We start from the raw sequence: 27,092 nt of genomic DNA on the forward strand, positions 1-27,092 counted from the left end.
ACAAAACAAAAACAAGCCGGGCAGTGGTGGCATTGTCTCAGGCTACTTTCTGTTGCTATAACACAATATTGCAGACTGAGTCATTTATAAAGGAAAAAACTGCCAGGCATTGGTGGCACACACCTTTAATCCCAGCACTTGGGAGGCAGAGGCAGGCAGATTTCTGAGTTCGAGGCCAGCCTGGTCTACAGAGTGATTTCCAGGACAGCCAGGGCTATACAGAGAAACCCTGTCTCAAAAAACCAAAAAACAAAACAAAAGAAAATGAAAACAGCAAGACACTATAAAACCTGCTGTACAGTGTAGTAAAAAATATTAAAACATCCCTGCCGGGGCTTCTTCCCTGCCTCAGACCATTTGTGTTCCCTCATGAAAGATACGCACAGCTCTTATATTTTTAAACAGCCTTAGGCAGCACAAGAGCTGGGCAGCTGCCTGCCCTCCATGCTGTTAGAATCTACTTTCCTATCGATAACCCCAAGTTATCACTTACTATGTACTGTTATACCTGGGCTGCTCTTAACTGCAATCGGACAGTCCCCTGGGCCCCATTCTCTTGGCCGTTAGCCCACGGCATCTCTCCTGCTCCCAGTGCATGTTCTTCTTCATCCATGGTGGCTTCTTCCTTCCTTTCTCTCCCCAAGCCTGTGAAACCTCAACCCCACTTACAGCTATTGGCTGTCGGCATCCTTATTCATCAGTCGGAATTAACTCGGGGGGGGGGGGGGAGGAAGGGTCCCAGGGGCTACGTGCAGACACCAGGTCTTGGGGCAGCACAGACAAAACCTCAACAGTATGGACACACTGATGTGTGTGCACATGTGCATGTGGCGACCAAAGGTCAGCGCTGGTTGTCCAACCGTTCTCCAATCCATTAAACAGGGTCTATCACTGATCCTGGAGCTTGCCCATTCAGCTAGACTGGCCGACCTGCCAACGAGCTCCAGGGATCCCAGTCTCCATAGCCTCAGCTCTAGGATTATGGGGTGCCACTGCGCTCCACTGTCTCACAAGCATGGGATTCGAACTCAGGTCCCCAGGCTTGCACAGCAAACACCTCGCCCACAGCTATTGGCTGTCGGCATCCTTATTCATCAGTCGGAATTAACTCGGGGGGGGGGGGGGAAGGGTCCCAGGGGCTACGTGCAGACACCAGGTCTTGGGGCAGCACAGACCCTTACTGTTCTGCCTCAGCCTTAAAATATCAAAGGCTGAAGAGTGTAGACCAAGCAGATACCACTGAGAACAACGAAGGGGCGACTCAGACAATACTGTAGGCTTGTGAGTGATTGGGGGAGGGGTGGCAAGATTTCGCCAAGTATCCCAGGCTAGACCATCATGCTTTATTGTATCTCAGGCTAGAACATCATACTTCCCAATTTGTTGTTGTATCCTAATCTTTAAAAATCACCAGACAACCTCTGGTATAGAGGGGGGCCCTGGTTATATGGAAAGAGAGAGCTTTTTAACATCTTTCTTAGGAGTTTTTAATAGTCAAAGAAACACCCCACAAGCTCTGAGACTAAGGATGCTTGCTCCGTCCCACGCTTCCGCCTCCCAAGACTCTTACTGTTCTGCCTCAGTCTCCGTGAGACAATCAGGATGGCCACTGCTGCCCTCCCAGGCTAGCTCGTTTTCTCTGGGACTCAGTGAGAGGGACACAGAGAGCCTTGGAAGAAGTTCTCACATTATTATTCCAAGATGTAGGAAGTCCCTTCAAACGCCTAGCCTCAGCCAGGCCACGCTCCTAGGCATTTACCCAAGAGAAAACCAGCAAACTGGGCTGGGGATGCAGAACAGTTCATAGAATCCCTGCCAAGACCCACAAAGCTCCATGTCCAGCACTGTACAAAACCAGTGTGGCAATGCATACCTGCCGTAATCCTGGCCCCTGAGAGCTGGGGCAAAGGAGAAGAAGATCAAGGTCTGGACTACAGTCCATTTGGGGCTAGCCTGAGGTACATGAGACCACATCTCAGAGGGGCTGGGGAAGAAGGAGAGGGAAAGGGCAAGACCTACAGACTTATTCATAAATGTTCAATTTGTTTTGGGTGGCATGCGTGTGCGTGTGTGTGTGTGTGTGCCCATGTATGTGTGCATAATGTACATGCCCATGTGTGTACATATATGTATAGGTGTGTGCATGTGTGCATACATGTGTGCATGTATGTGTGTGCATATATGTGTGCATGTACGTGTGCGTGCGTGTATGCATGTGTGTGCATATATGTACGTACGTATGTGTACACATGTGTGCACTGTGTGCAAGTGTGTGCATGTATGTGTGTGCATGTGTATGTATATGCACATGCACAAGTTCTCAAGCTGGCCTAGAACTCACAACCTTCCTGAGCTCTGAGGTGACATACATGCCCACCACCTGCAGGAACAGCTTCGTTTCTAACAGCTCAAACTGAAAACTACCCCAGCACCAACTGAAGATATCGAAGCCAACTGTGGTCCACATCTGGGAATGGAATACAACACAGCGACGAAAAAAGGCTACAGCATGACCAATCTCAGAAGAAAGCAGAGTGCACAGGCCCATGAGCGTAACAAGTCAAATTGGTCTGTAAGTCTCGGAAATGGAAACCAGTCTGCATGAACAGAAAGCAGGTCTAGGCAGCTTTGGGAAGGGCAGGCCGGAGGCATCAGAGAGGCCGGGGTGGTGTCTGGGTGTGGTGCAGATTCTTGTCACCCTGTGTGGCAACAGCTGCCTGGGAAGACACGGGCGGAAGCCCATCCACACGGGCGCTTTAAATCCACATGTCCGCCAACTGTACCTCCATAAAGATGCCTTTTAAAAAGTTAACACCTCGGATATCATCAGCCACAAACCAGTTACCCCGGAGCACACGATTGCGAGCTCCTCCTTACGAGCCACGTCAAAGAGAAATGGGTTTTGGCACCAGAGCTGCTTCTACTACTGGGTGCAGATCTAGTCGAGAGGAGAAGGATCTCAGCAGAGCCAGGTGGAATTTCTCCCAAGTTTTGGGTTTTTTGAGACAAGATCCCATCATGTAGACCAGGATAACCTTGAACTTAGAGACCTGCTGGCCTCTGCCCACTGGGGGCTTCATAAAGCCCCTTAAGAAGATGGTGCTCCCGCAAGGTCATCACACAGGAAGATAACAGGAATAAGAAACGCGATCAAGTGCTTAGGTTCACAGCCTTTGCCCCTCTCCTGCCCCCCACCCCCCACCAGGAAGCAGGGACCTAAACATAGCAGTGGCAGGGGTGACGAAATTCTGACGCTCTTTGCCCACACCTGGCAGGTCACAAGCGTCTAAGGGAGACAGCCAAGGACACGCTCACCTTTTCTCTCCTCTCCCCAGGGAGCTCGCCACCCAGTGTGGCACACTTCTCGTGCCCGATCTCGTTGCTCGAAGCTGTCCTCGAGAACCTGGGACAAAGACAGGAGTTACTCACAGAGAGCAGGGCGGCAGGCCTGCACTCCCCGAAGCCCACACAGTCCTGGACGCGGGGGCACCTGGAGAGGCATCAGCCTGGCTGCTTCCCTGGCTTCCTTGGAGAAAAAGAGATGTGTCCTTTCTAGGCACAGAAGGGGCCTGGTGGAAAGGGCGTACCTCAGGCAGAGCATGTCTGTGTAGAAAGCCTGCCCACCGGGGAGAAGCAGGTGTCTGGGTGCTGCTCCAAACTCCACTGCTTCCTCGTGAGAGCGTGTGTGGCTTCTGGCCTCACCTGAGCCTCTCTTTCCTCATCTATAAAGCAGGGATAATTAACATTGCCCTCCCTCGTTTATAGGCAGACCTGAGAGGCAAGCCATGACCCTAATAACCCTGTGAAGGCGTTTAGGGAAGACCGAAGCAGCCCAGGCAGGGTAATTAAAGGGTCTCCTCAGCAACCGTGGGCACAACGCTCACCCACGGCCAAGGAGCAGCCACGAGACCCGGGGGGCGGAGGGTCCTCGTCAGCATGTAAAGTGCGGACACGGGCTTGCTTCTACCTCTCAGTGGTCTCCCCCTCTGGGCCTCAGTCTCCCTACTTCTAAGGGGGAGGAGGAGATCAAATCTTTCCATCCCTATCATACATGTTCTTTGCAGCATGTGAGGCACAATGTGTCTATACAGTGTTTAGGGTTCAGGGCTCGGGAATATAGAGAAAGGAAAAAAAGAATAAAAGGGAAGAACTCAGTCCCACCAGGCCCTGGGCATCTGGCATCTTAGCTTGGGGAGGGCCAACATTTAAACCTTCTAAGTAGACCAGCAGCACTGGAACATGGGCCCATGAGAGGGCTCAGCAGGTAAAGGAGCTTGCTGCCAAGTCTGACGACCTGAGTTCGACTCCCCGGACCCTGAGAGTTAACTCTGGCCCTGAGAATCCACCCTAGTGGAAGCACGCAGGCAGTGAGCAGAACACGGAGGAGAGGGTAGATCAGGCCTGGTGACATTTCCCTGACGTGGCCACAGTGGGGAAATAACAAGTCGGGAGGCGTGGGAGGCGTGGGAGGCATGGCACGTTAAGTGCCTGGCAGTAACCTGGGCTGCTGACTCTGTGCACCGAGGGCTCTGGTGCCAAGGGCTCGCTCTTGCATGGAGGACGCTGTCTACATTCTTTCTAGAGTTCTTCTCTCAATCTCTGCTGGGAGGTCCTGGTGGGGTTTCAGCTCCAGGGAAGTAGAATGAGGAGGACATGGAGTTGAAGGCCATCCTTGGCTCCCTAGAGAATTTGAGATAGCCTGGGCTACATGAGCCAATGGGCTGGTCAAGTAGGCACTGTTGGTTCTGTTCTTTATCACCAATGCTGAGGTCTAATCTTGTGTGTGTGTGAGCATGCGAGAGTAAGCTCTACAGTGTGTGAGAGTGTGATGAGTATGTGAATGCGGATGAATGATTGTGTGAGTAGGTGTGAGTATGTGTATGTGACTGATTGTGTATGAGGGAGAGAGAGAGAGTGTGTCTGTGAGTGTGTGCATGTGTATGAGTGAGTGTGTGCATTGTGTGAGTGTGATGTGTGAGTGTATGAGAGTAAGCTCTAGAGTGTGTGAGTGTGTGATGAGTATGTGAATGGGGGGTGAATGAGTGTGTACGTGTATGTGAGTGTGAGAGTGTGTGTGTATGTATGAGTGTGTGAGTGTGTATGTGTGGGTATGTATATGGAGTGTGTATGTAGAGGTGTGTATGAGTGTGTAAGCATGTGTGTACGTGAATGTGTGAGACTGTGAGTGTGCTGGGGGTCCTTGCACACGCCGAGTGCCTCCATGAGGCACACGCCATCATTGATCTAAAGAGCACTCTTGGCTTTCAGATTAGGGATGGCTCAGCCACAGACAGAGCCAGGCTGAACTGGAACTGACACAGACTCCCTCTGACTCCCCCAAAGCCTTGCCTTCTCACCTGTGAGAGGGGAACCCCACCTCCCACCATGCTCCCTGTGGAGTGCTGGGGATATCCTGACCTCATCCTCACCTCCGCTGCTTATCTGAGCTGCTTATCTGCATCACCTCCCCTGGAGCAATGGGTGGGATTGTCTAAGTGTTCTAGCCTCGGCCTCTCCAGTGGGTGTTGAGGCAGCCCGAGGCTGTGCGCAGTTCTGGGGTGTGTCCACTTACGGTTTGGTCAAATCTGCAGGCAATGGCCGTGCCTGGGGCACCCTTCTCCTGACCTCTGGCTTCTCCCCTGTGTTCTCCGTGGTCCAGCCTTTGATCCGAGCCTGAACGTTCACACCAGCTCTGGAAGGCTCTGGGGCTGTGGACGGGGACTCCAGGGTCACGGGGGTGGGCTCAGATGCCGCTGCCAAGGCCACAGCAGCGCTGTCTTCTCCAAATAGACTGAGCCGCTTCCTGACGCTTCCTGTGGGCTTCCTCTCTGTCTGTGCGTAAGCCTCCTGGTCAAACCTTCCACCCTTGACCTCGGTCAGCCCCGGGGCTCTTTCAGGTCTGGGCGAAGGGGACTCCTGCACCTTCTCTGATTGCTGGCCTGACATGGCTTTCTCTTCCTGGGAACTCTGATCGTCTCCAGGGGTGGCCCTGGCCCTTGGAGTCCTGGGACTGTCTGTCTCTGCCTGCCTAAGAACCATCTTCTCCCTCCGTGCATGGAGCCTCTTGGCCAGCTCCTGGAAGTCCGCATCAGGGTCCTGCGGCGTGGCATCCATGCGGGCAGGACCCTCTGCATCACCCCTGGGCTCCATGCTGGTCCTCTCCAGACCCTGGTGCTCGGCTGTGCTCTGCTCAGTAGCCACCTTCTTCAGAAACGTGTCTCCACTCTCGAAGATGGAAGTCAGATCCACAGACAGAGGCCTGGGTCTCCTCACCCACGTCTTCTCAGGAGGTGTAGGGGGCACTTTGCCCGTGACTGCCACTCCACCCGAGCCTGGCTTTGAGGACTCACTGTACTCACTATACACTGCTGACATGGGCCGTCTCTTCGGTTGAGGCTTGGCCTCTGGAGCCTGGCCAGCGGGGTTCTCCACACTGTGGGCCTTTGGCAAAGGTTGGGCTTGGCCTGCCTCCCCCTGAGATACAGTGGACCCAGGGTCCTGTGACAGGGAGGTCGGTCGAGGCAGAGTCACCGGGGGCTTCCGAGCGGGTACAGCAGGCTTGGTGGCCACCTCAGGCCTGGCACTTAAGAGAGACACCTGGGTTGCCCGGGAGCTGGCCTCCCGGCTCCCCTCACAGGTTCCTTTGCCCAGGCTGGGTCCGGCTTTGGTTGTTTCAAAAAGGCCCATGGTGCTAGGGCCAGATCTCAGGAACGTGGCTTTGTTAGATACAGAAGGGCAATTCTGCAGGTCCTCCCCTCTGTCTGCCTCCTCACCAGCTAAGCTCGGCATCTTTTTACTCAAGTCCACTTTAGCTTCCTCCTTGGCAGTCTGGGCTGAAAGACAGGGCTGAGAGGTGCCAGGCCACAAGGATTTGACAGAAGCCTTCCTCTCGGGCACCTGCTCCTTTAAGAAAGGCCTCGGAGCACCAGGCAGTGGGGACAGGCGGGTCTGAAGGGAGCCCTTTGCACTTAGGAGCCTGGTGGTAGGTGCCCCAGGGATGTCCCCAGCCTGGCAAAAGTAGGTCCTCTTCAGGGTTTCCTCCCGGCTGATGTCACTGAGGCTGGGCCCCGCCCTCAGGGATGCGATGGAGCCAACTTCGACCCGAGTTGCCATGGTTACTAACGTAGCTCCATGAGGATTAAGCACATCAGAAATGGAGAGGCAACTGCTTTAAAAAAAAAAAATTAAAACATTAAATTTAACAAAGAGTGGTTGAAGGATCTCAGAATGAGGGACTAGGGGAACAGGACCGAGAGACGTTAGCACCAGATTCTGATCTCACCGGACAAGTTCCAGACGCACTACTGTCTTGCTGGGCCCTGGAAAGGCACTGTGACCTGTTTAGAGGGGTCAGGCAAAGCCCAGCACAATCCTGGGCGAGCACCCAGCATAGAGAGGGTAAGCAGCCATCCTCAGCTCACACAGCCACCTACCCAAGCAGCCCTGCCCGCTGCCCTTCCCCCACCTTCCCCGGTGCCTTTAAAAGCCAAAAGTTCTCTAGCTTTGGGTTGGTTTGTTTGTTTTTGTTTTCTGTCAAACCCCTGTTGTCAGCTTTATGGCTGGAAGGCTGGAAGACTTTTTCCATTTTTGTTTATGTGTTCTCAATGGTGAGGATAAAACCCAGGGTTTCACAAGTGCTACAAACACACGCCCTCTGCAGAGCAGGCCCAGCCCTAATACTCTCAACAAGAAGGATGTGGTGATGACGGGGATGAGGGGCTTAAGGAGAGAGGGAGGCCTAGCTACGCTGAGCGCATGTGGTACTCCACCTACATAGCTGTCCACTTTCCAGGCCGGCCTAGCAGTCGGGTCTCACTTCCCAGTGGATGCCACTGGTCTTTGGGGTCTGCTCTCAGAGAGGAGCCCCTGAACCAAGCCACAGCTCAGAGAGGTGGGAATGAAGTGCCTTGTGGAAACAGGGCCTGGAGAAGTTCCCAGCTGGTTCTACTCGGTTAGAACCAGACCTCCAGTCTGGGCCCATTATGCCTAGCCTCTTTCGTTCTTGTTGATTTTTGAGACCAGGTCTCATGTAGCCAAGGCTGGCCCTCACATTCTGTCCCTACCTATCCAAGAGTAACCTTGAGCCCCCGAGCCTCCTGCCTCCTCCGACCACGGGGTGCCATGATTCCAGGCGTGAGCCTCTCCATGGAGCCTCAACCCTGCCTCCTCAAAATATAGCTTTTTTTTTTACTCTTTTCTAATCCTAAAAAGCACTGTATGGGTCTCCCTGCTATCGAACAACCCTGCCTCAGCTATGATGTCCATCCTCTTCCTAACTACCTCAGAGATGGCCCAGACCTCCAGGGGCTTGGGAGACCTGGTTAAGCAAGGACCTCCCAGGCCTGCGAGGCTCCTCTGCTGTAGGGAAGGAAGGAAGACAGATTTTGGCATTTCTCTCTTCCTTACACACTCCTAACTGCTAACAGATCCAAAAACCCAAGCCAGGAACACCGTTTTGACTCAGCCTGGGACAGAACAGATATTTGGGACTCCTAAGAGCCTGAGGTCTTTCACCTGTATGGACCCTGGCAGAACATGAAAGCCCCAATGCCTACCTCAAACCAGGCTGCTCACCTCAGAGTCCCCGTGGTCTCTCAAAGCCCCCCCCCCCAATTCTGTGACGCACACCCAGCCAGGACATGGACAGGACGCAAAGGACAGACAGAAAAATTCCCCAGCAACCCCGCCTGCCAAACACCCAGCCCCCAGCTCAGCACCCACTCACCCAAGCCGACAGGTCCTACGCAAGTGATGTGGGGCCACCTGGGAAAGCCAGCGGGGTCACAGCTCATGGTAAATGGGCTATCCACTCATGCCCATGGTAGACGCAGCGGGGAGAAGGCGGCTGTGCCCACAGGCTGTCTCTGCAGGGCTGGGGAGACACAGAAGGACAGCTTGGTTCTGGAGTTCCTTCCGCACAGACGGTGCAAAAGCTTTTGGGTTCCAACTGCATCCGCTGGCATCTCCCTCCGGCTCTGAGACTCACACGCCTTTCAGATTTATATATTCATGCACAGTGCGCATATAGAGTACTGGGTCCGCGCAGATAACCCCCCACCCCTGCTCCCAGATGAATATTTACTGAGCTCCTACTATGTGCACCAACATGAACTGGAGACCCCTACAACCATGGGACTCAGTTTTGTGTGTGACACACCCACACACACACACTCATACACTCACACACTGACACACTCATGTGCATACTCATTAACACACACACACACTCAGGCACATACCCATACACCCAAGCACACACAATCAGTTATAACACTGCATAGGGAGTGCAGTGGTCTTTAACAGAATGGGAAGCCTACAAACAAGGGTACAGGTAGAGTTCTGCTGCCCGAGTACTGGTGCCTTTCAGCCAATGCTCTCAAACCTACAGGAGGTAGCCACAGTGTATTCAAGGTGTCTACAGCCATGTGTGCTGGTGCACACCTGTCATCCCAGTATATGGGAGGTTAGGGCAAGGGGGAAAATAAATCAGGCATGAAAGGCCATCCTGGCCACTTGAGACCCTTTCTCAAAACCAAACCAAACCAAACCAAAAGGTTTTAGTCAAGTAGGTCACTTTCTCTCCTATTCATTGGCATCTACACGTTGAACCTGCTAGAGGCTCCCAAAAGCCTCCACAGGGCCTTTGCATATGTGGGTTGTATCTATGGAATGTGCCTCTTGCTCACACACAGATGCAAACTCTGGGCCCATCCCTTGGGCTGCAGTTCAGATATGCCTGGCTTCTCACATGTGCTCGCAGAACACTGCAGATGCCAGGAAGTCCACAGGACTAGCTGCTGGGCAGCCACGTTGCCTGGGACATGATCCTCACTGTATGTTCACAGAACAGCCTATTACGAAACGGCACGGAGTGGACAGTCACTGGCTGTATAAATTCCTCCTGAGGGAATACGTGAAGGGAGCAAGTGACCCTGGCCCCCACAAAGAGGCTGGCTAACTCCGGGTGCCCAGAATCTCACAACAATGGCACTGAGTGATCTGAATCCTCGTCGTGGTCTGGGATGTCAGAGCTGCAGTACCTGTCTAAACACTAGCTGATGAGGAACCCCACTGTTAGACCAGATGACCCATGGGCAACCTCCCTTAGAGTGGACACCGCACTCACCTACGGTGGCCACAGTCATCTTGTAACTGTGCCAACATGATAGTGAACCTGTAGACAGAATTAGCTGGGTTGGATAGGGTGTCACCAGGGCACTGTTGAGCTGGGATGAATGGTGAACAAATGTCAGCCACTGGGGGATGCCTAAGCCCACCCCAGAGGCCACGATGCAGATGGGAGGGAGGATGGGTGAAAGCCAAAGACAAGTTTGTTGGTTCACAATCACCAACTTACACACACACACACGTACCAGGGAATCAAAGCCTTAGTGAACAAATCCACGAGTTCACTAAAACTTCAAAATCACAGTTGGGGGGCTGGGGGTGCCTAAATCATTACACCAGACGTTTGAAGCCCAGGATTCTCTGGTTTCCACCGAGTCTGCTGTAAATGGCAATGAGCCCATTCAGATGCTTTTAAACCCAACTCCGAACACACTGCATATGCTACGCCCAATTTGAGATGGCAATCTCTTCCAGAACTCCGCAAAAGCCTACTTGCACTGAACTGGCTGCTATTTATTCCTTGGTGGCTTCGCTTGCTATGTATAAATGTAGAACTGACACACCATGTTGGCCAAGTAGTTAACAGGTCCTTAGAGAAAGGAAGGAAACGGACTGAGCCGGGGCTGGCTCTGGGTGTGTATATGTGTGTGTGTGTGTTACTTGCTTGGTAGATTTCATAGGACAAGAGTTAACTCAGGTCTTATACCCATCCTAGATAAGGGTTCTCCCAGTCCCTGATTCATCCATGATCATGGAAATAGTGGGAAACAGGCAGAGGACAGGGGTCATCCTCTGGGAGCCAGGAGGCTAGCTAGCTGCTGGAGGAGAGAGAGCAGGGATTAGGCCAGCCCCAAGTCTAGCTGTAGCTCAGCTCAGACTTGATTCAGCACAGCAGCTGTGCCATGCCGCCTTCAAATGGATCTGGGTGCTCACCAGCCAATTGCTGTGCCGTAACAGTGCCCGAGTCCTGGGAATGCCATCATCTGCCGAGGGACGTGGGCTAGGACCGACACCTTTCCAGCCTCTTCCACTACATGACATTGGCCCCTAAATCCTCAAAGCCACCTAACTATGCCCCTCACTGTGGGAAATGGCCAAGAAGAGATTGACTAATGTCCTCTCCACAGAGCCGAGCTGCAAGCCACACAGATTTGTCCTACCACAGACCCCAGGTGACCAGGGCGCAGTCACTGATCAGATGCCACCAGAATGTGTGCATTCCTTCCTTGGGCCCCACAATGGCACCTACTCTAGAGCAGGGGCTGAGGACATGACGGTGGACATTCAAGAGGACAGGCAGGGTTGGGGACATAGACAGTGACAGAGCGCCTGCCTAGCACACAAGAGAGGCCCAGTGTTTGAGATTCTGAATTGGCACTGCACTACTCACAAACACACACACGTAGGCACTCCAGGTGTGATGGCACACACCTGTCACCCCAGCCCTTGGGAGACTGAGACAGGGAAATTGTGAATTCAAGACAAGCCCGGATTGGAGAGGGGCCCTAAAGTATCACCCAGCCTACCACTGAGAAGCACAGAGGAACTTCTCTAGTCCTCCTGTGTGAGCCTGTTCCAGGCCAAGTCAGCTCATCTCATGTTCTGAACATCTTGACCCCAAGCTGGCCATGTCCTGTGGCTTGCTGATGCTGCCAGGAGAAAGTATGGTTCGTATGCCCCCACCCCACTCAAAGAGTGGATCAAAATGTAAAGTGTGGCGAACCACAAGTCCGTCTCTCCTGAGTAAGGACTGTCTGTTAAGAGTCTGGCTTGGAAACACCTTCCCAAAGAACACACTCCTGAAAACAAATGACTCCCCACTCCCTGCCCTGGCCTCTAGCAACATCTAACCTTCTTCCTCCTGTGTGTTGGCCCTAGCTGGACATTTGATAAACGTAGGGTCTGTATTCCGTCTGTCTGTCCCTGCTCCAGTCTTATCTTCTCTCCAGACAGGCCCAGGCCAGCCTCTCCCTGCCTCTGGCCTCTGACCTGAGAGATAGTGTGCAGGACCCTTGATGGGCTCTGCCTCCCAGACTCAGCCGGAGGCTCAAGGATTCTGTGTTACCTCCTCTCCCTGGGCAGGAACTTCCCCAGCACAGGATAACTTCCTGATCCCTGATGGGAGTTCTGAATCTCTCAGACAGGGATGCTCCATCCTTGGCTACCCCTCTGGCTGTAGCTCCAAGGATTTTTTTTTTCTCTAGCTGCCGTGGGCATTCAGCTCACAGTCACATCCCCAAAAGAGTTACATAAAAGGTTTGAGTAAGTTCACAAGTGTCCCCCGGTGACGCAGAACAGGGCGGTTTGCCACAGCCCCTCAGAGCGGGACACAAACCGACAGAACCCCAGGCCAGCTGCAGATCTACAGAGTGTTACAGTTCATCCCCCCTGCAAGCAAACAAACATCCGCCTTTTCAATCCCACTTGGCCAGTTCCTTCCTACAATTTGTGCTATTTTGAGACAATGTAGCCACTGGAGAACCCAGTCATCAAGCAGCCTTCTTCCCCTTCTTGTTTTCTCCAGGTTGGGATAATTGGCAAACTACAGCTTGGAAGCGAAGCTAGTCCTGCCTGGCTTTGTAAATAAAGTTTTATTGAGCCCAGACACCGAGACCTCTTTCGGGAACCACTATCTGGGGATCTGACTCATCGTGTGACCCAGAGGAAAAAAAGACATTTACTGCGGCCCTCTACAGAACAGATTACTCTAATATGCATACTGGGGTCCCCTCAAACACTGGGTCTCCAAGGACATGACTGCTCCTGTGGCTGGGGTAGTATTTCAGGCTGCAGCCAGCTTCTTCCCAAAGCCACTTCCAGTTCCGCCAGAGGATTGTGAAACTGCTCATCAGGCAGCGGAAGGTTTGAAGTTTTTGTTTTTGAGACAGGGTCTCACAGCGCCTCTGATTTGCTGTGTAGTCAAGGATGCTCTCCCTGCATCTAAGATGACATTATATACAATTTACTCCATCCTCCACATCTAACCTGGGGCCTGCCCCATGTTAGGCAAGCCCTCTACTGGCTGAGCTGTATCCTCACCCAGCAAGTTTGATTTGTCTTTTTAAAGTTATTCATGTATGAGAGTGTGCACGCGCATGTGTCATAGCACTCACATGCATAGACACCCCAGGATGACTTTTGGGACTCCATTCTCTCCTACCATGGGGCCTGGGGCTCTGACTCAGGTGGCCAGGCTTGTGTGGCAAGTGCTTCTGACCTGCTGACCCTCCTCACAGGCTCACAGGAAAACATTGAACAACCTTAAATCCTAGCTTCGAGACCCATAGGTCACAGGATGTTCTGCCACACAGCCAACGTAACCAGTGGGCACTCCCAGTGCAAACAGGAGCCTGGCACGCACCACACAGCACCAGTTCACACTGCTGTCTAAGAACCGATTTATCAGTTGTTGGGCTGGTTCTGGCTTTTTGAGACAGGGTCTGGTTATCTAGCCCTCTAGCCCTAGTTAGCCTCAAAACTCAAGATAATCCTCCTGCCTTTCAAGTGCTGAGACAGGTTTATGCTACCACACATGATATGATTTAGGTCTTTAGATAGATAGATAGATAGATAGATAGATAGATAGATAGATAGATAAAGATATATATAATTCAGCTCTGATACCTCACATAGCATTTCCTGGTGCTTCTCAAATGCATGTCTAAGGGTATACCCTTATATGATAATCTGAGCCCTAGTCAGCCCTAGGCCCTTTGAGAAACAGAACAGTAGCAATGCCTCAATCAAGTCCTTGCATGAGGACCCCTAGAACCAGAAGAAAAGCTGGTCTGCAGGTGCATGGCTGGTACTCACTCTATGACCAGCCACCATCGCCCACTTGGCAAGTTCCTAGCCAGCAAGCAGTCCTCCGTCAGAAGCCAAGCCCAACACTGCAGCGAATACCCACAGGTAATTATTTTTCTGGGGAATCTTGCCCAGAAGACAGCGGGTTGGGTCGGAGGGTGTGTGCTGCTTCTCCAAGCCCTGTTTGCACAATGATTCCCAGGGAATGACTTTCCATGCTGACCTCCCAGCTGGAGGTCAGGGTTTGCAGCCACTCCCCTGACAGGAACCCAGCAAGCACAGCTGGTGGGCACAGGAGCCTAGCCGGCCTCACTTCCTCAAAATCTTCCCCTGCTCCACTTAAAGGCCATTATCACAAACGTGACTAGGTGGTTTCCAAGGGCAGTGCTGGGAGAGAAGGGAGTTGGCTGGGTCCAGCCCAGAGGCTGCACAGGCCTGGCATGGCCAGGGAGAGGAGGTGGGGGGCATGAACAAAGACAGCATCAGAGCAGAGAGGTCCCCACCCCAGGGCCCAACTCAACAATCCACAACACAGCTCTGAATGTCAGCACTCTGTACTCTCCACAGGAAATCGGGGAAGCCATTTACACAGTAGAGAAAACAGTAATTCCCTCCCAAGCACACAATCTGGAGGAACTGGCTGATACTGGCCCAAGAACCGCCTACACACAAGCAAGTCCTTGCTAGGTTTAAGCATAGCTTCCTCTCACGGGTCAAAATGGTCCAGCCCCTTGGAAGGTTTTCATGTCCCCCACACACCCTGAGAAGAGACGAAGAAAGGAGCGCATCCCATTCATAAACAGCTCCCCTAAATGCAAGGCCTCTTCCCAGGGACGGCCCTTTACCTTGCACCATCTCCATACACCTAAACATGCCTTTTACAGCGACTTAACTAGAGCGCACATCTCTTAGAGGAAGCCCACACGAGACCCAGTTCTCAATGCAGCCAACCGAAGCCTGCTCAGGAACAAGGCCCAGGATGAATCCCTCACAAGGCTGGCATTTACATCATACCTCACTCTGGCCACAGACCCTTTTCCGGAGTCACTGGAAGCCCGGTGACCTTCAGAAGTGCCTGAGACCAATGGCCTGGTGCCTGCATGGCTCTGACACCCACCTCTGTGCCCTGTGCTCATCCCCAAATGGACACACAGAAAACATCCCTTGCTCTGACCACTGCTGCCCTACCTGCCGCGAGCTGTCACAGTTGAAACTGTAAAATACCCCCGAATTTTCAGCACACTTGATTATTATTGCTGTTTCCCCTTGAAGAAAAGCCAGGTTGCTTTGGGGTTTGTAGTAAAGCTTTTTTTTTTTTCCTTCAAACATTCCTTTTTAAATAACTATACTCACTGGCTCAGTGGTTAAGAGCACTGACTGTTCTTCTAGAGATCCTGAGTTCAAGTCCCAGCAACCACATGGTGGCTCACAACTATTGGTAATGGGATCTGATGCCCTCTTCTGCTGTGTCTGAAAGACAGCTACAGACACGGGCTATCAGGAAGCCACCAAACCAGAGGCTAAGCTCTCTCAGTCTGGAACTGCATGTGACCCTGTGTTGACTCAAGACCAAGGACAGAGGAAGGTAAAGTGACTTGGAGGGAGACTTCCACTCTGAATAAAACAGGCAGATTCAGGCTGGTGAGATGGCTCAGCAGGTAAGAGCACCCGACTGCTCTTCCAAAGGTCCTTAGTTCAAATCCCAGCAACCACATGGTGGCTCACAACCATCCTGAACAAGATCTGACTCCCTCTCCTGGTGTGTCTGAAGACAGCTACAGTGTACTTACATGTAATAAATAAATAAATCTAAAAAAAAAAAAAAAAAAAAGGCAGATTCGACGCAGCCAGTACAGTAACCTTATCGGGATGCGATGCCTAGACTCACAGCAATCCAAGAGGCCACAAGGCAACCAATACTATACAGATAATGACATGAACCCTTCGGGATCTGTATGTTAAAAAAAATAATAATACTTGTTTAAGCCGTTGTCCATCAGGGCTTCACAGGCACAAGTCAACATGCCCGATAAACCCAGGAGTTTGGAGTAGTACATTATTAAGTTAACCAAGTCTCTAATGAGCAGATATGGACACTGCCATCGTGGTCCTGAAGACGGGTTTCGTTCAAATGCTCCATGAAGAAATGAGAAGACACACATGAAACGCCTGCGAGCAGACCCGGTGGCAGGGACCTGGGAAGTTGCAAGTCAGCATGCCATCCAATAAACAGAAGAACGGAACCCATGCAGACTATTTGTGAGTGGGGTGGGGTGAGATGGGGTGGGGGTTTAAGGTGTCAAAAACAAGAGGAACGGATTTCTAATGAAAAGTTAGGCTCTCTCATTAGCCTGCTGGCAGAGCACACATATTTCCCAGCTTGGGAGTAGAGAAAACAGACCCAGGGGGTGTAGACATAGGTCACAAAGATAGCTACCCACTACGACAGCTCACCTTCTGCACAAGCCTGAATTAAAAGGAGCAGAAAAATAAAAATGTAAACGGCAAAAATGCGGACCCAGTGACTCAAGACAGAACTCATGTCCCAGCCCGGTGAGGTCCTCCTGGTTTGTCTCCAGTGCTCACCATTTGGTCCTGCGCTGGGTTCATACCAATCACTCTACAGTGACACAGCCCTCCATACCAGCCAGGCATCACCAGCCTGGAACAGGGCAACAAGACTGCCCCTCGCACTCTGACAACCCAGGTTCTGTGTAGCTGAGTATGTTAACCTGCCCTGATTAGCACAGGGGAACTCAAGGGCAAGCCCAACTGCTGGTGCAGCCCTTGTCAACTTGACAAACACACTGTGTTTAAACCGTAACCTTTCCTTTCTTGTTCTTCCCCAAGATCACACACGAATATCCATTCTTTTTTTTTTTTTTTTTTTTTTTTTGGTTTTTCGAGACAGGGTTTCTCTGTGTAGCCTTGGCTGTCCTGGCACTCACTTTGTAGACCAGGCTGGCCTCGAACTCAGAAATCCGCCTGCCTCTGCCTCCCAAGTGCTGGGATTAAAGGCGTGCGCCACCACGCCCGGCACGAATATCCATTCTTAAAGTCCCATAGTCTTTACATTTTAAACACTTAAAAACTGAGTCTCTTTAAAATCCAAAGTCTTAAAAGCCCCTCAACAGTGGGCTCCTGTGACATCAAAAATAAAATACCTTCGTACTATAAGACGGAAGGACCATTCACAACCAGAACAAAGCAAAAACAAACCTCAAGTGTATAAATAACTCAGCATCCACTGTCTGTTATCCACTCATGGTCTTCATGGCTCCTCCAAAGGACTTGGGTCACTTCTCCAGCTCTGCCCTCTGCAGCACAGACAGCCTCTCTTGTCACCTCTGGCTGGCTCCACTCCGCTATGACTACAGTTCTTGGTGGTCATCCCATGGCATTGGCATCTCCAAAATGCTGAGGTCTTTCCAGCAACTGGGCTGCACCTTCACCAACAGCCTCTCCTGGGCTCTCTTCTAGGACCCTAGTCCTGCCTGCCACTCAGTGCCAAGCCTCAGCTGCTCTCCATGACCCCTTCATGCCTTCAAAATGAGGACCACTTGCTGGGCATGGTGGTGCACTCCTTTAATCCCAGCACTCGAGAGGCAGAGGCAGGTGGATTTCTGAGTTCAAGGCCAGCCTGATTCTACAAAGTGAGTTCCAGGACAGCCAGGGCTATTAAGAGAAACCCTGTCTCGAAAAACCAAACCAAACCAAACCAAACCAAAACAAAACAAAACCCGAGGACCACCTGGTGACTCTTACCGTACCAAGTTCAGCCACCAGTGTGAGGTACAACCTTGTCTGTCTCTGAAACACAGCTTCTGTGTGCTGAATCTCAGGAAACTCATCCCAAAAGATTTCACCTCAGTGATGCTGGTCTCTTGTAAATCACAGCTAGTTTTTTAGCTCCAGCTGACCAGCATCGAGTGTCCCAGAAACTCGAGGGTTACACTTTATTGGTTCTGGACTCTTGTTACTCTTTGCTTCCCTCTGAAACCTCACAGGCCAGGCCTGCATCGTCTGCACTTCTCACAAGATTCTCATCTTCCAGGCTCCCCCAGAACAGCTCACCAAGCTCTCAACACTCAACGGCTTTTAGAGCTCAAAGTTCTTCTCCAGGCCTCACTAAAGCGTGGTCAGGTCTGTCACAGCAACACCTCATTATCCTGGCACCAATTCTTGTCTTAGCACTTCTCTTAGTGAATGTGGTAAACGCTATGAGCAAAGCAAGTTGGGGAGAAAAGGGTTTATTCAGCTTACATGTCCACACTACAGTTCATCACTGAAGGAAGTCAGGACAGGAACTCACACAGGGCGGGAACCCAGAGGCAGGAGCTGATGCAGTGGCCATGGAGGGATGCTGCTTACTGGCTTGCTCCTCATGGCTTGCTCAGCCTGCTTTCCTATATATAGAACAGAGGACCACCAGCCCAGGGCTGGCCCCGCCCACAACGAGCTGGCCCCACCCACAATAGGCGGGGCCCTCTCCCATCAGTCACTAATTATAAAAATACCCTACAGGTTTGCCCACAGACAGATCTGACAGAGGAGGCATTTTCTCAATTGTAGCCGCCTCCTTTCCAGGGACTTCAGCTCACAATCAAGTTAACAAAAACTAGCCAGGAGTGGGCTCTGAGGCAAAAGAAAAGTCTCTACAGCTGGGGCTCCAGCATGGTGCAGCTGGGGTTTAGTCTGGTCTGACCACTACTCTCCCCTCAGCTCCCAAGCCCCCTGTCTTTATCAACCTGCTTACAGAAGAGCCAAATTACCCATCAACTAGCAGAGGCTGCCTCATCCACCCCTAAGGGATTCACTCGGGACCGGCTAATTGGCAGGTAATGACGCACAATGAGTATAATGGAGTCCTTAACACTTTAGCTCGAGGGAGCTGCAAGGCATCTCAGAGAAAAGTGAAAAACATAATTAAAAACAAGTTTTCCAGTTTGTCCGCTGGGAAGAGGTGTGGCGGGCAGGGTGGGAGGGGTCGATCTCATCTGTACTGTGGACTTTTTCCACCTTGAACCCTGTGACTCTTCCACCCTCACCTGTGACCATTATCTTTTTCTTTTGCAGGTGTATGCGTGTGGTCTGCATGCTCAAACACATGTGGGTGCACACGTGTGTGTAAGTGCACATGTATATGAATGTACATGCGTGAGTGTACATGTGTGTGAGTGAACATGTGTGTGGGTGCACACCTGTGGAGGCCTAAGGTTAGTGTCAGGGGTCTCTTTCAATCTCTATCCACTTACATACTGAGCCTCTCTCTGAACCTAGAGCCTCCTGATGCTGCTAGCATAGCTAGTCAGCTTGTGCCAGCTCCCAAGTGGCAGCATTAGAGGTGAGGTTGTCACCCCCACCTAGTTCTCACATAGGAACCTCCAACTCAGAGCCTCATACCTGCACCGCAAGCACCTCCTCTACTGAGCCACCTCCTAGCCCCAAATCAATCTTTTAAACATGTGGGTACAGCTGGCCACTGAGATGCAGATCCGAACGGAGGGGTGCGGGTGATGAGTACACCCGTGTTGGCGGCACGTGTCAGAGAGATCAGCAGGTGCTGTGTGCATTAGTCATCTCTAGGGCAGGAGGCAAGAGCATGAGTTGTTCACCCTTGCTTTTGTTTACTTCGACTTTTGGAATTCCACGAGAAGCAGCCTTCTGAATTATCAAAGCAGAGGCTCCAAGAAACACCCCGCCAACTAAAGTTCACTTCTCCCAGCAGACTTTGAGGCAGGTGGTTCCCTATAATAACGCTAGCTGCAAGGGTCCTGGGGCAGACACCTTGCCAAGATATAACCTTACTCCAGTAACAGAGGGACTAGGATTATGGATGCCCCACCCCCATGGAGAGAACTCTGATGTGTGCCTTTCCATAACATGGCTAGTTTTAGCTCCTACACTTCACCTGCTGTCTCCAGTCACCCAAAGGACCCACCTTCAAGCTATCCACACTCACCCCTGGACTCAGGGAACTGGGACACTCCAAAGCTCTGGTTTCTGAGAGCCTTGCTGGTCCTGATAACCACCAACGGTCAAGAGCAGTACCCTGGGTACTAGGTAGGGACTCTGGAGAGCTCCTCTCCCTGGGACTGGTGTGGAGCCTGGGGTGGAGGCTGTCAGGACAGAGGGGACAGCAGAAGTGGCACTCAGCCACACTCCAGCTAGCACGTGGGGTCAGCATTTTAGGTCACCACCTAGGCAGACAGTCACCAAGCTCCGAGGTGCAAGTCAGAATCTTCCCATTTCACAGTGTGTGTGTGGGGGGGGGAGGTGCTCAACAGAAACCATACTCTGGCTCAGAGCTGCATCTTCTCCACGGCTAGTGACGTGATCTGACCTTGTCCTCACTGCTAGGAAGCAGCAAGCCACAGCCTCAGACACCCATGGGGTCATAAACTCCCAAATCAAAGCACCCCATAACCAGTGACCAGCTTCTGTGGGACAAGGAGATGCATAGGCTGCAGACAGAGGCTCCCCAAGGCTGCAGAAGTCCTCATCGGGTCAAGCTGGGACCAGAACAGCTGAGACCCTGTCTGCCTTAAACCACCTCACCTGAGAGGGAGGGAGGGAGGGAGGTGCCAGGGTGCAGACAGCAAGACAGTTATGAAATGTGTCCTCAGACGGCAAACCCAAGGAAGTAGTGGCTCCCACCAAACCCCACAGCTCAGGAAGAGCAGTACCTGGCTTCAGTCACAACAGGAAAGGTGGCCAGCTCACCAGACCCTAACAGCCATTGTCTGCAGCCGTGGTGAGAGCCTAGCCTGGCCTGGCCTGGCCTGGCCTGGCCAGGGCTGCCAACTCCACCCACACGCTCTGACCTGGCAGACCTGTCCTCTTGGCTACTGAGCATCAGAAACCCAGATTCCCCTGGTGTTGGAGGGCCATGCAGTGTCATGTTCAAAGGTCCCCCAACACTGTCTCCAGCACAGGTCACCTTTAGGACCTCAGAGGCAAGCTGCTTGCTGGTGCACCATCCTGGTACCAGATAGACAAACAACCTGGCCAGAGCCTGAGTCAGATGCCTCTGGGGCTCAACTATGACTCCCCACTTCCTAGGACCACTGACTCACCAAGGAACTGGTTCGAAACTCCAGTCACCACACGGTGTTAACAACCCCCCTCCCAAGACGAAGCACAACACGGGGACAGCCAAACAATGTGGGTCATGCACTCGCTTATCCTGGCTGACCTTAACCTTCTCCAACATTTATTGAGTCCACCTTAGTAATGAACCCAAAAGCCAAGTTGAGGTGGTGTTCAGAGAGCAGGGTGTGGCTCAGATAAGTGATGGACTCCGGTCAGGCCAAGATGAAGGTGTCCTCAGTGAGGAAGAGAGCAGGGTCCCTCACTGATAGTCATCAAGGAAGGCTCCAGGAAGGGGGTGACACCACAGCCGTGTGGCCTGGGAGATTGGAGATGGCGGACAAGGAAGAAGCAGCCGTCTAGATGTTAAGAGCAGGGAGAAGAGGCAGCTGGGGCTGGTGGGGGTGGGGAAGGGGTTTGTGCTCAGTGTGTAGGATAATTTGGGGCTCTATTGGAATGCCCCCCTCCCTACCTCCCTCTCTAAGGACTCCACTGTGCTTTGCAGAGCAGGAGAGAATGGAGTTACAGACCTGCTGGGAGTGGCCAGTCCAGCCTGTTGCAGGGCTGTGGGCCTCTGGGGAGGCGGAAATGGAAGACGGGGGGGGGGGGGGGGGGAGTGTACTGGGGGAGGTGGGGGTGGTGCCTCACAGTAGTGACAAGTTTGGTTTCTTAAAAAAATGGCTATGTGATTATGTTTTTGTTTTATTCCCAGGTGTGGAATACAGGGCTGCTTCAGATTGCCCACAGCAGCCGGCTATGATTTGTCTCATGCTCTGGCAGGGGCGTGATTCTGCCAGCTGAAGAACAGTTTATGTTTGGAATTCTGGGGACTCTTGAGCGGGTATAAAGAAAACCAGAGCCCATTGCAGGAGTGGAGGGGCAGCAGCAGCTGGTGGTTCCTGATAGTGCATTTGCTGTTTGCTGGATTATGGGTTGGAGACATCCTGACCACAAAGACTGGACTTGCTCCAAGGAACTCCATGCCCCTAATCAGCAGGAAGTAGTCCAACGAGGTCTATGTCTCCTGTTCCATTCTTTCTCGCTTGCCTAGTGTCGGGCGGGGGGCTGGAGAGGACTGGGGTGGAGAAGAGCTGTAGGGATAAGAACCCAATAAAGACTCCAAAAGTCCAGGGACAGCTCACCATGAAGGCCCTCCCCAGCCTGGGTGTCCTCAGCTGTCAAAAGGTTTCTGAATCACAGACAGGAAAAAGCACTCGGCAGTGTTTACATGTGAGTCCCCTACCATGTGACAGGAGCCAGGAACACAGGTGTGAACAGGGGAAGGTGGGTCATGACAAACAAGAGAGGAGACTAAGTGTGCACACAAGCAGTGTGTTCTTCAAGACCCTGCCCCTCCCCAGTAAAAATAGCAGCTTCAGCACCGAAGACAGCTTCTGGCGGAACACAACCATCCATAATGGGCAAAGTAATCTGGCTTCCTGTGGGGTTCCATCCCCCACTCCACTCCCCAAGGCAAGGCTCCAAATTCCCACAAAAAGTGCAGCTCCAGGCAGCAGGGGACAGGAGGGTCAGGGGTGCCCTGTCACAGACACCAGTACCAGGAAAGTCCCTATCCCCTTTAAGAGAATTGTTTGGACATGTCACCTGGATTTCTCAGTGACTGGGTAGTTTTATGTCAACATGACACAAGCTGAAGTCATGGAGGGGAGGGAGCCTCAACTGAGAAAAGGTCTCTCTGTAAGACCAAACTATGGGCAAGCCTATAGGGCATTTTCTTAATTAGTGATTGATGGGGGAGGGCCCCGACCATTGTGGGCGGGGCCATCCCTGGGCTGGTAGTCCGGGGTTCTGTAAGAAAGCAGGCTGAGCAAGCCATGGGGAGCAAGCCAGTAAGCAGCATCCCTCCATGGCCTCTGCATCATCAGCTCCTGCCTCCAGGTTCCTGCCCTGCTTGAGTTCCTGTCCTGTGATATGAAAGTGTAAGCCAAATAGACCCTTTCCTCCTCAAGTGTATTGGCCATGGCATTTCATTACAATCGTAACCCTAAGACACCAGAAAGCACTGAGGGGAGGAAGTAAAGTAGAGAGAGATACTTGCCTGAACCAAGCTCATGCTTGTTACAAAATTGCAGAGTCCCAAAGTCTTAACTGCTCAGCGGCTAACTAGCAGGAGTGAACTGGGACAGTCCTTCAAAATGAGGATCCTGAGGGTCAGGCTGCCTGGATGGGGTGTGAGTGTGTGGTCAGAGTGGGACTGGGGTTCTGGCTCATGATGTCAGCTGTGTAACTGGGCCCTCAGTTTCCCCAGCTGGGCCAGAGGAGCAGACTTAGTGTCTGACTGCCAGAGGCGCTAAGGAAGTACACAGGGATCCAGCCCAGGGCAGGAAGCCAAGTCCAACAGTCGCAAAGTTAACCACCCACTCCTGAAGTCACCTCGTTCACAGCTAGTCTGCCAACCCAACCTATCAGGGAGAGGTGGAGTCAGCCACTGAGGAAGAAGGTCAGCAGGGAAGACACCCAACATCTATGACATATGTGCCCCCCACACACAAATGCATACAATGCACACAAAGATAGCACATGCATACACACACAACACACAAATACATACAAGGGAAACAACACATGCATATACACACACATACAACAACACACCCAGAGAAATAGAGTTGTGCAAAGGCTCTGTGGTAGAAAACTCGTGGGAAGAAGGGACCCTTCCCTTGCACAGTACACCACAGTAGAAATCAGAGAAAGGCACTGGGGCACAAGGCTAAAGGAACGTGCTTGCCCAGAGACTGGGGAGTGGCTAAACAGGCTGGAGCATCCTGGCTTGGGATTAAACTATCCCAAGGGAAGTTCACAAAGCAGCTAAGGGCGTGATGCTAAGCGGGAAGGGCGTCGGGAAGGGCGTCCACAAAGCTGGACACATCTGTAGCTCTGCAATGTTGAAAAGAACACCCCCCCAAAAAAAAGAATTGGCAAAAATCCGCACCCTGCAAAATGCCTCCCCACCCCGTCAGAGCAGTGGTGTGCTGTTCTGATGGGGGAGGCCTCTGTGGGGTAGCTCGGCTGTTTGCAGAGCAGCAGGTTCTAGCAAAAACCTTCTTGTTTTTAATGCTTAACAAAGAGGCAAAGTGTGGTTTTGCTGCCATCTGCCCCATCCACAAACCCCAATGAGGCTCCTGGAGCCAAGGTCTTAGGAGGACAGCCACTCTCATCCAACGCTCAAATAAACAAACGTCCCTTTGGCAGAGGTCCCCTTGCCCTCCCTTCCAGAGCTGGAACTCAGACAATAGCAGTGTTTTCTGAGAGACAGTGAAGGGCTCGGGCTCGGCAGTGGGAATGCACCCAAATGCAAGCTTCCCCACCCAGGACCCTCCCTTTCCTAGTCAGGGTCGGCCCTCCTCCCACTCTATCCAGTGCCAGATGCTTCCCTTAGAGCCCCGACCAGCCCTGAATTCCTGAGGCTCACAGAATCCAGAATGTTAAACACCCCGATTCCCTGGTCAGAGCGAGCTCCAGAGGAGGACAGGCCACCTGCGAGCTTATAGTTACCGGTCACTCTGCAAGAACCTTGTTAAATAAGAACCTTCTAGGTAGTGATGTCACGTGCACTTCGGGAGGAAGAACTGGCAGGGGGTTGGGCAATGTAGAAGGGTCAGAGGTCAGGGGGCGGGGTCCAGGTCTACAGTCCTAAACCCTAACCTTGAAGCCTCCTGGGAAAGGGGACGTGGGACCTAGGCTCAGACCTACATGTGGAGGAGGAGCCTGCCAAGGGAGGGGCTTCCCGGACAGCGGACCCAGGAAGCAGGGCCCATGGATGTGAGGGTCGCCCTACCAGGCAGAGTCCATGCAGAAAGAGAGAGGAGACCTCAGTAGGGCCCGTGATGCCCCTGGGTCTTCAGACCGCAACTCTGCACTGTACTTCCCAGCGGGAAGTAAATGAGGGTCTTCCAAAACCTCAGCATCCAGTCTGAGAGCGCCAGGGCTCCAGGGCTCCAGGGCTCCAGGGCTCCAGGGCTCGGGCCGTGCCCTATCCAGATCTCCCCTCCGGGATAGGTCGGGGTTCCTGTGAGAAGAGCTGCCGAGAGCCCAGGACCCAGTGTGTGTGTCCCAAGCGGACATCCTGGTAAGTGGCAGAATGCTAGGAATACACAGAGGGACTTGGCTCCCATAAGAGCCACCGGTGCCACCCCTTAGGGCATAAGAAGTCAATCGCTGCCCGACATCCGTTTAGCAGGCAGGCCTCTGTCAGTCCAGCAGTGCCAGCGAGGCCTTGACATTGGTAGGCTACGAATTTAAAGACAGGACGTGATTCATTCACACAGGCCTTTCTCAAGGAGGAAGGAAATGGCTCCCCCTCAGCTCCGCAAACCCAATTTAACTTCTTTTCTCCACGCAGCACGGTAGCCAGTAACACAGGGGGACGGACGTGCGCGCAGGGACACCCCCCCCCGCCCCCACTCCTCCTGGGAGTCACTGCTCAGCTTTCTCCAGAAGGACCTCCTGCTACCCTGAGCGCACATCAAGGAAACCTTAAGGAAGTGGGGGGTGAGGGGAGCTGTGGGATGTGCGGCAGGCGGAGAGGATGCTGGCTGGCCCTTCCCAATCTCCATTCTTTCTCCTTCCTTGATAGACAGGGACAAGAGTTTAAAGTAACTCGGGAAGCCAGGCTCTCACCACCCTGGGAATATCAGACCCTGTGACACAGGGGCAAGGGGGCACACCCACACCTGGGAGACAAACACAGAGCCCATGCACACTCAGGGCTGGGGAAGAGGATCACAGGGGCCGGACAGTCTGAGCCTCCTGGCCTGGGCTTTAGTTCTGGGACCAAGACTTCCATCTGAATTCTTCCGGAGACTCGAGGGTAGGTGGCAGGTGGCCAGGCTCCCTCATGCTCCTCTATGCAAGGGGGCAAACCACACTGATGGTGGAAACTGTGTCCCTGGCCTCTTAGCAGCCAGGACTCCCTGTCTGAGGCCTTTCCCCAGGCCCCAGCTGTGAGGTGACCTCCACCTTCAGGCCTGTGGCACACACAGAACTGGCCACAACCTTTAATTCTCATCCCAGCTGTGTGAGCCTGGGAAAAGAGCTCACTCTCTCCAGGCCACCATCTTCTAGGGTGGCAGCAGGGCTGCTGAGCCTTCTATCAAGGGGGTAAGAATAGAAACACAGGAGGCAGGTCTGGGGTGTGGCTCAGTGTAGAGAACCAGCCTGGCGTGCATGATGCCCTCAGTCCTTATCCCAGCACTGAGAACATGGGGTTCAGTAGCTGGATCAGGAGGTCAGGGTTAGCCTCAGCCTAGCCTGGGCTACATGAGACCCTGTCTCCAAAGTACAAAGACCCATGTGAAACGAGTGAGCATGTGTATTTGGGATTGGAGCTTAAGTGTCTCTGTGTGTATGAATGCATGTGTGTGCCTGTGTGTCTCTGTGTGTGCATGCATGTGTATGTGTGTCTATATGTGACTGTGTGTGTGTTCATATGTGTATGTGTCTCTCTGTGTGTGCATGTGTCTGTGTCTATGTGTCTGTGTGTCTGAGTGTGTCTCTGTGTGTAGGTATGTGCATATCTGTCTGTCTGTGTATGCATGCATGTGTGAGTATGTCTTTGAGTGTCTGTGTGTGTCTGTGTGTGCACATATGTCTGAGTGTGTCTGTGTGTGTTCGCATGGATGTGTGTGTCTGTGAATGTATATATCTGTGTGTGTATGTGCATGTCTGTGTGTGTATGCATGCATGTGTGTGCAAGTGTGTACATCTGTGTGTATGTGTCACGTTGCTTGCTGGGTTTGCTTATTTCTGTCTGTTTTTCACTTTCATTTTTGAGACAGGGTCTCTCCCTGGGACCTGGAGCTCACCAACTAGGTGAGCACTCCACATACATGCACTCATGCACACTTAAGCCTCCAATCCCAACACGTGGCTCCTCCTTCTTAAATGGTAAACACCTTACTGAACTGTCATCCCAGCCCCAAACAGCTCTTAATGAGGTCAGGTGGCCAGTACCAATGGTGACTGCTGTCCTTACCAGAGAGAGGACGCACAGCTACGAACCACGAAAGCCTAGCTCTCGGGTGCACCTTCTCCTCCCTCAAGTCCTGCCC

General features: G+C 52.5%; 1 protein-coding gene across 5 annotated transcripts in view; it reads right to left on the minus strand.

Annotated features, from left to right (window-relative positions):
* The window catches only part of Kiaa1671 (KIAA1671 ortholog), a 133,448-nt gene that overhangs the window by 97,261 nt on the left and 9,095 nt on the right, over window positions 1-27,092 (minus strand). For 2 of the 5 annotated variants that reach the window (XM_021163379.3, XM_029476889.2), the window contains exons 2-4: window positions 8,726-8,872; window positions 5,573-7,165; window positions 3,316-3,403 (exon numbers count right to left, since the gene is read on the minus strand). In XM_021163379.3, the coding sequence (XP_021019038.1) occupies window positions 3,316-3,403; window positions 5,573-7,113 (1,629 nt within the window). In that variant the 5' untranslated portion in view covers window positions 7,114-7,165; window positions 8,726-8,872. Of the gene's footprint in view, window positions 1-3,315; window positions 3,404-5,572; window positions 7,169-8,725; window positions 8,873-27,092 lie in introns of all 5 variants that reach the window. The other 3 variants (XM_029476888.2, XM_029476890.2, XM_029476891.2) reach the window with 3 other exon arrangements.

Source organism: Mus caroli, unplaced genomic scaffold (assembly GCF_978045245.1).
Source record: "Mus caroli unplaced genomic scaffold, Mus_caroli_1 scaffold_4, whole genome shotgun sequence".
Lineage (NCBI taxonomy): Eukaryota > Metazoa > Chordata > Mammalia > Rodentia > Muridae > Mus > Mus caroli.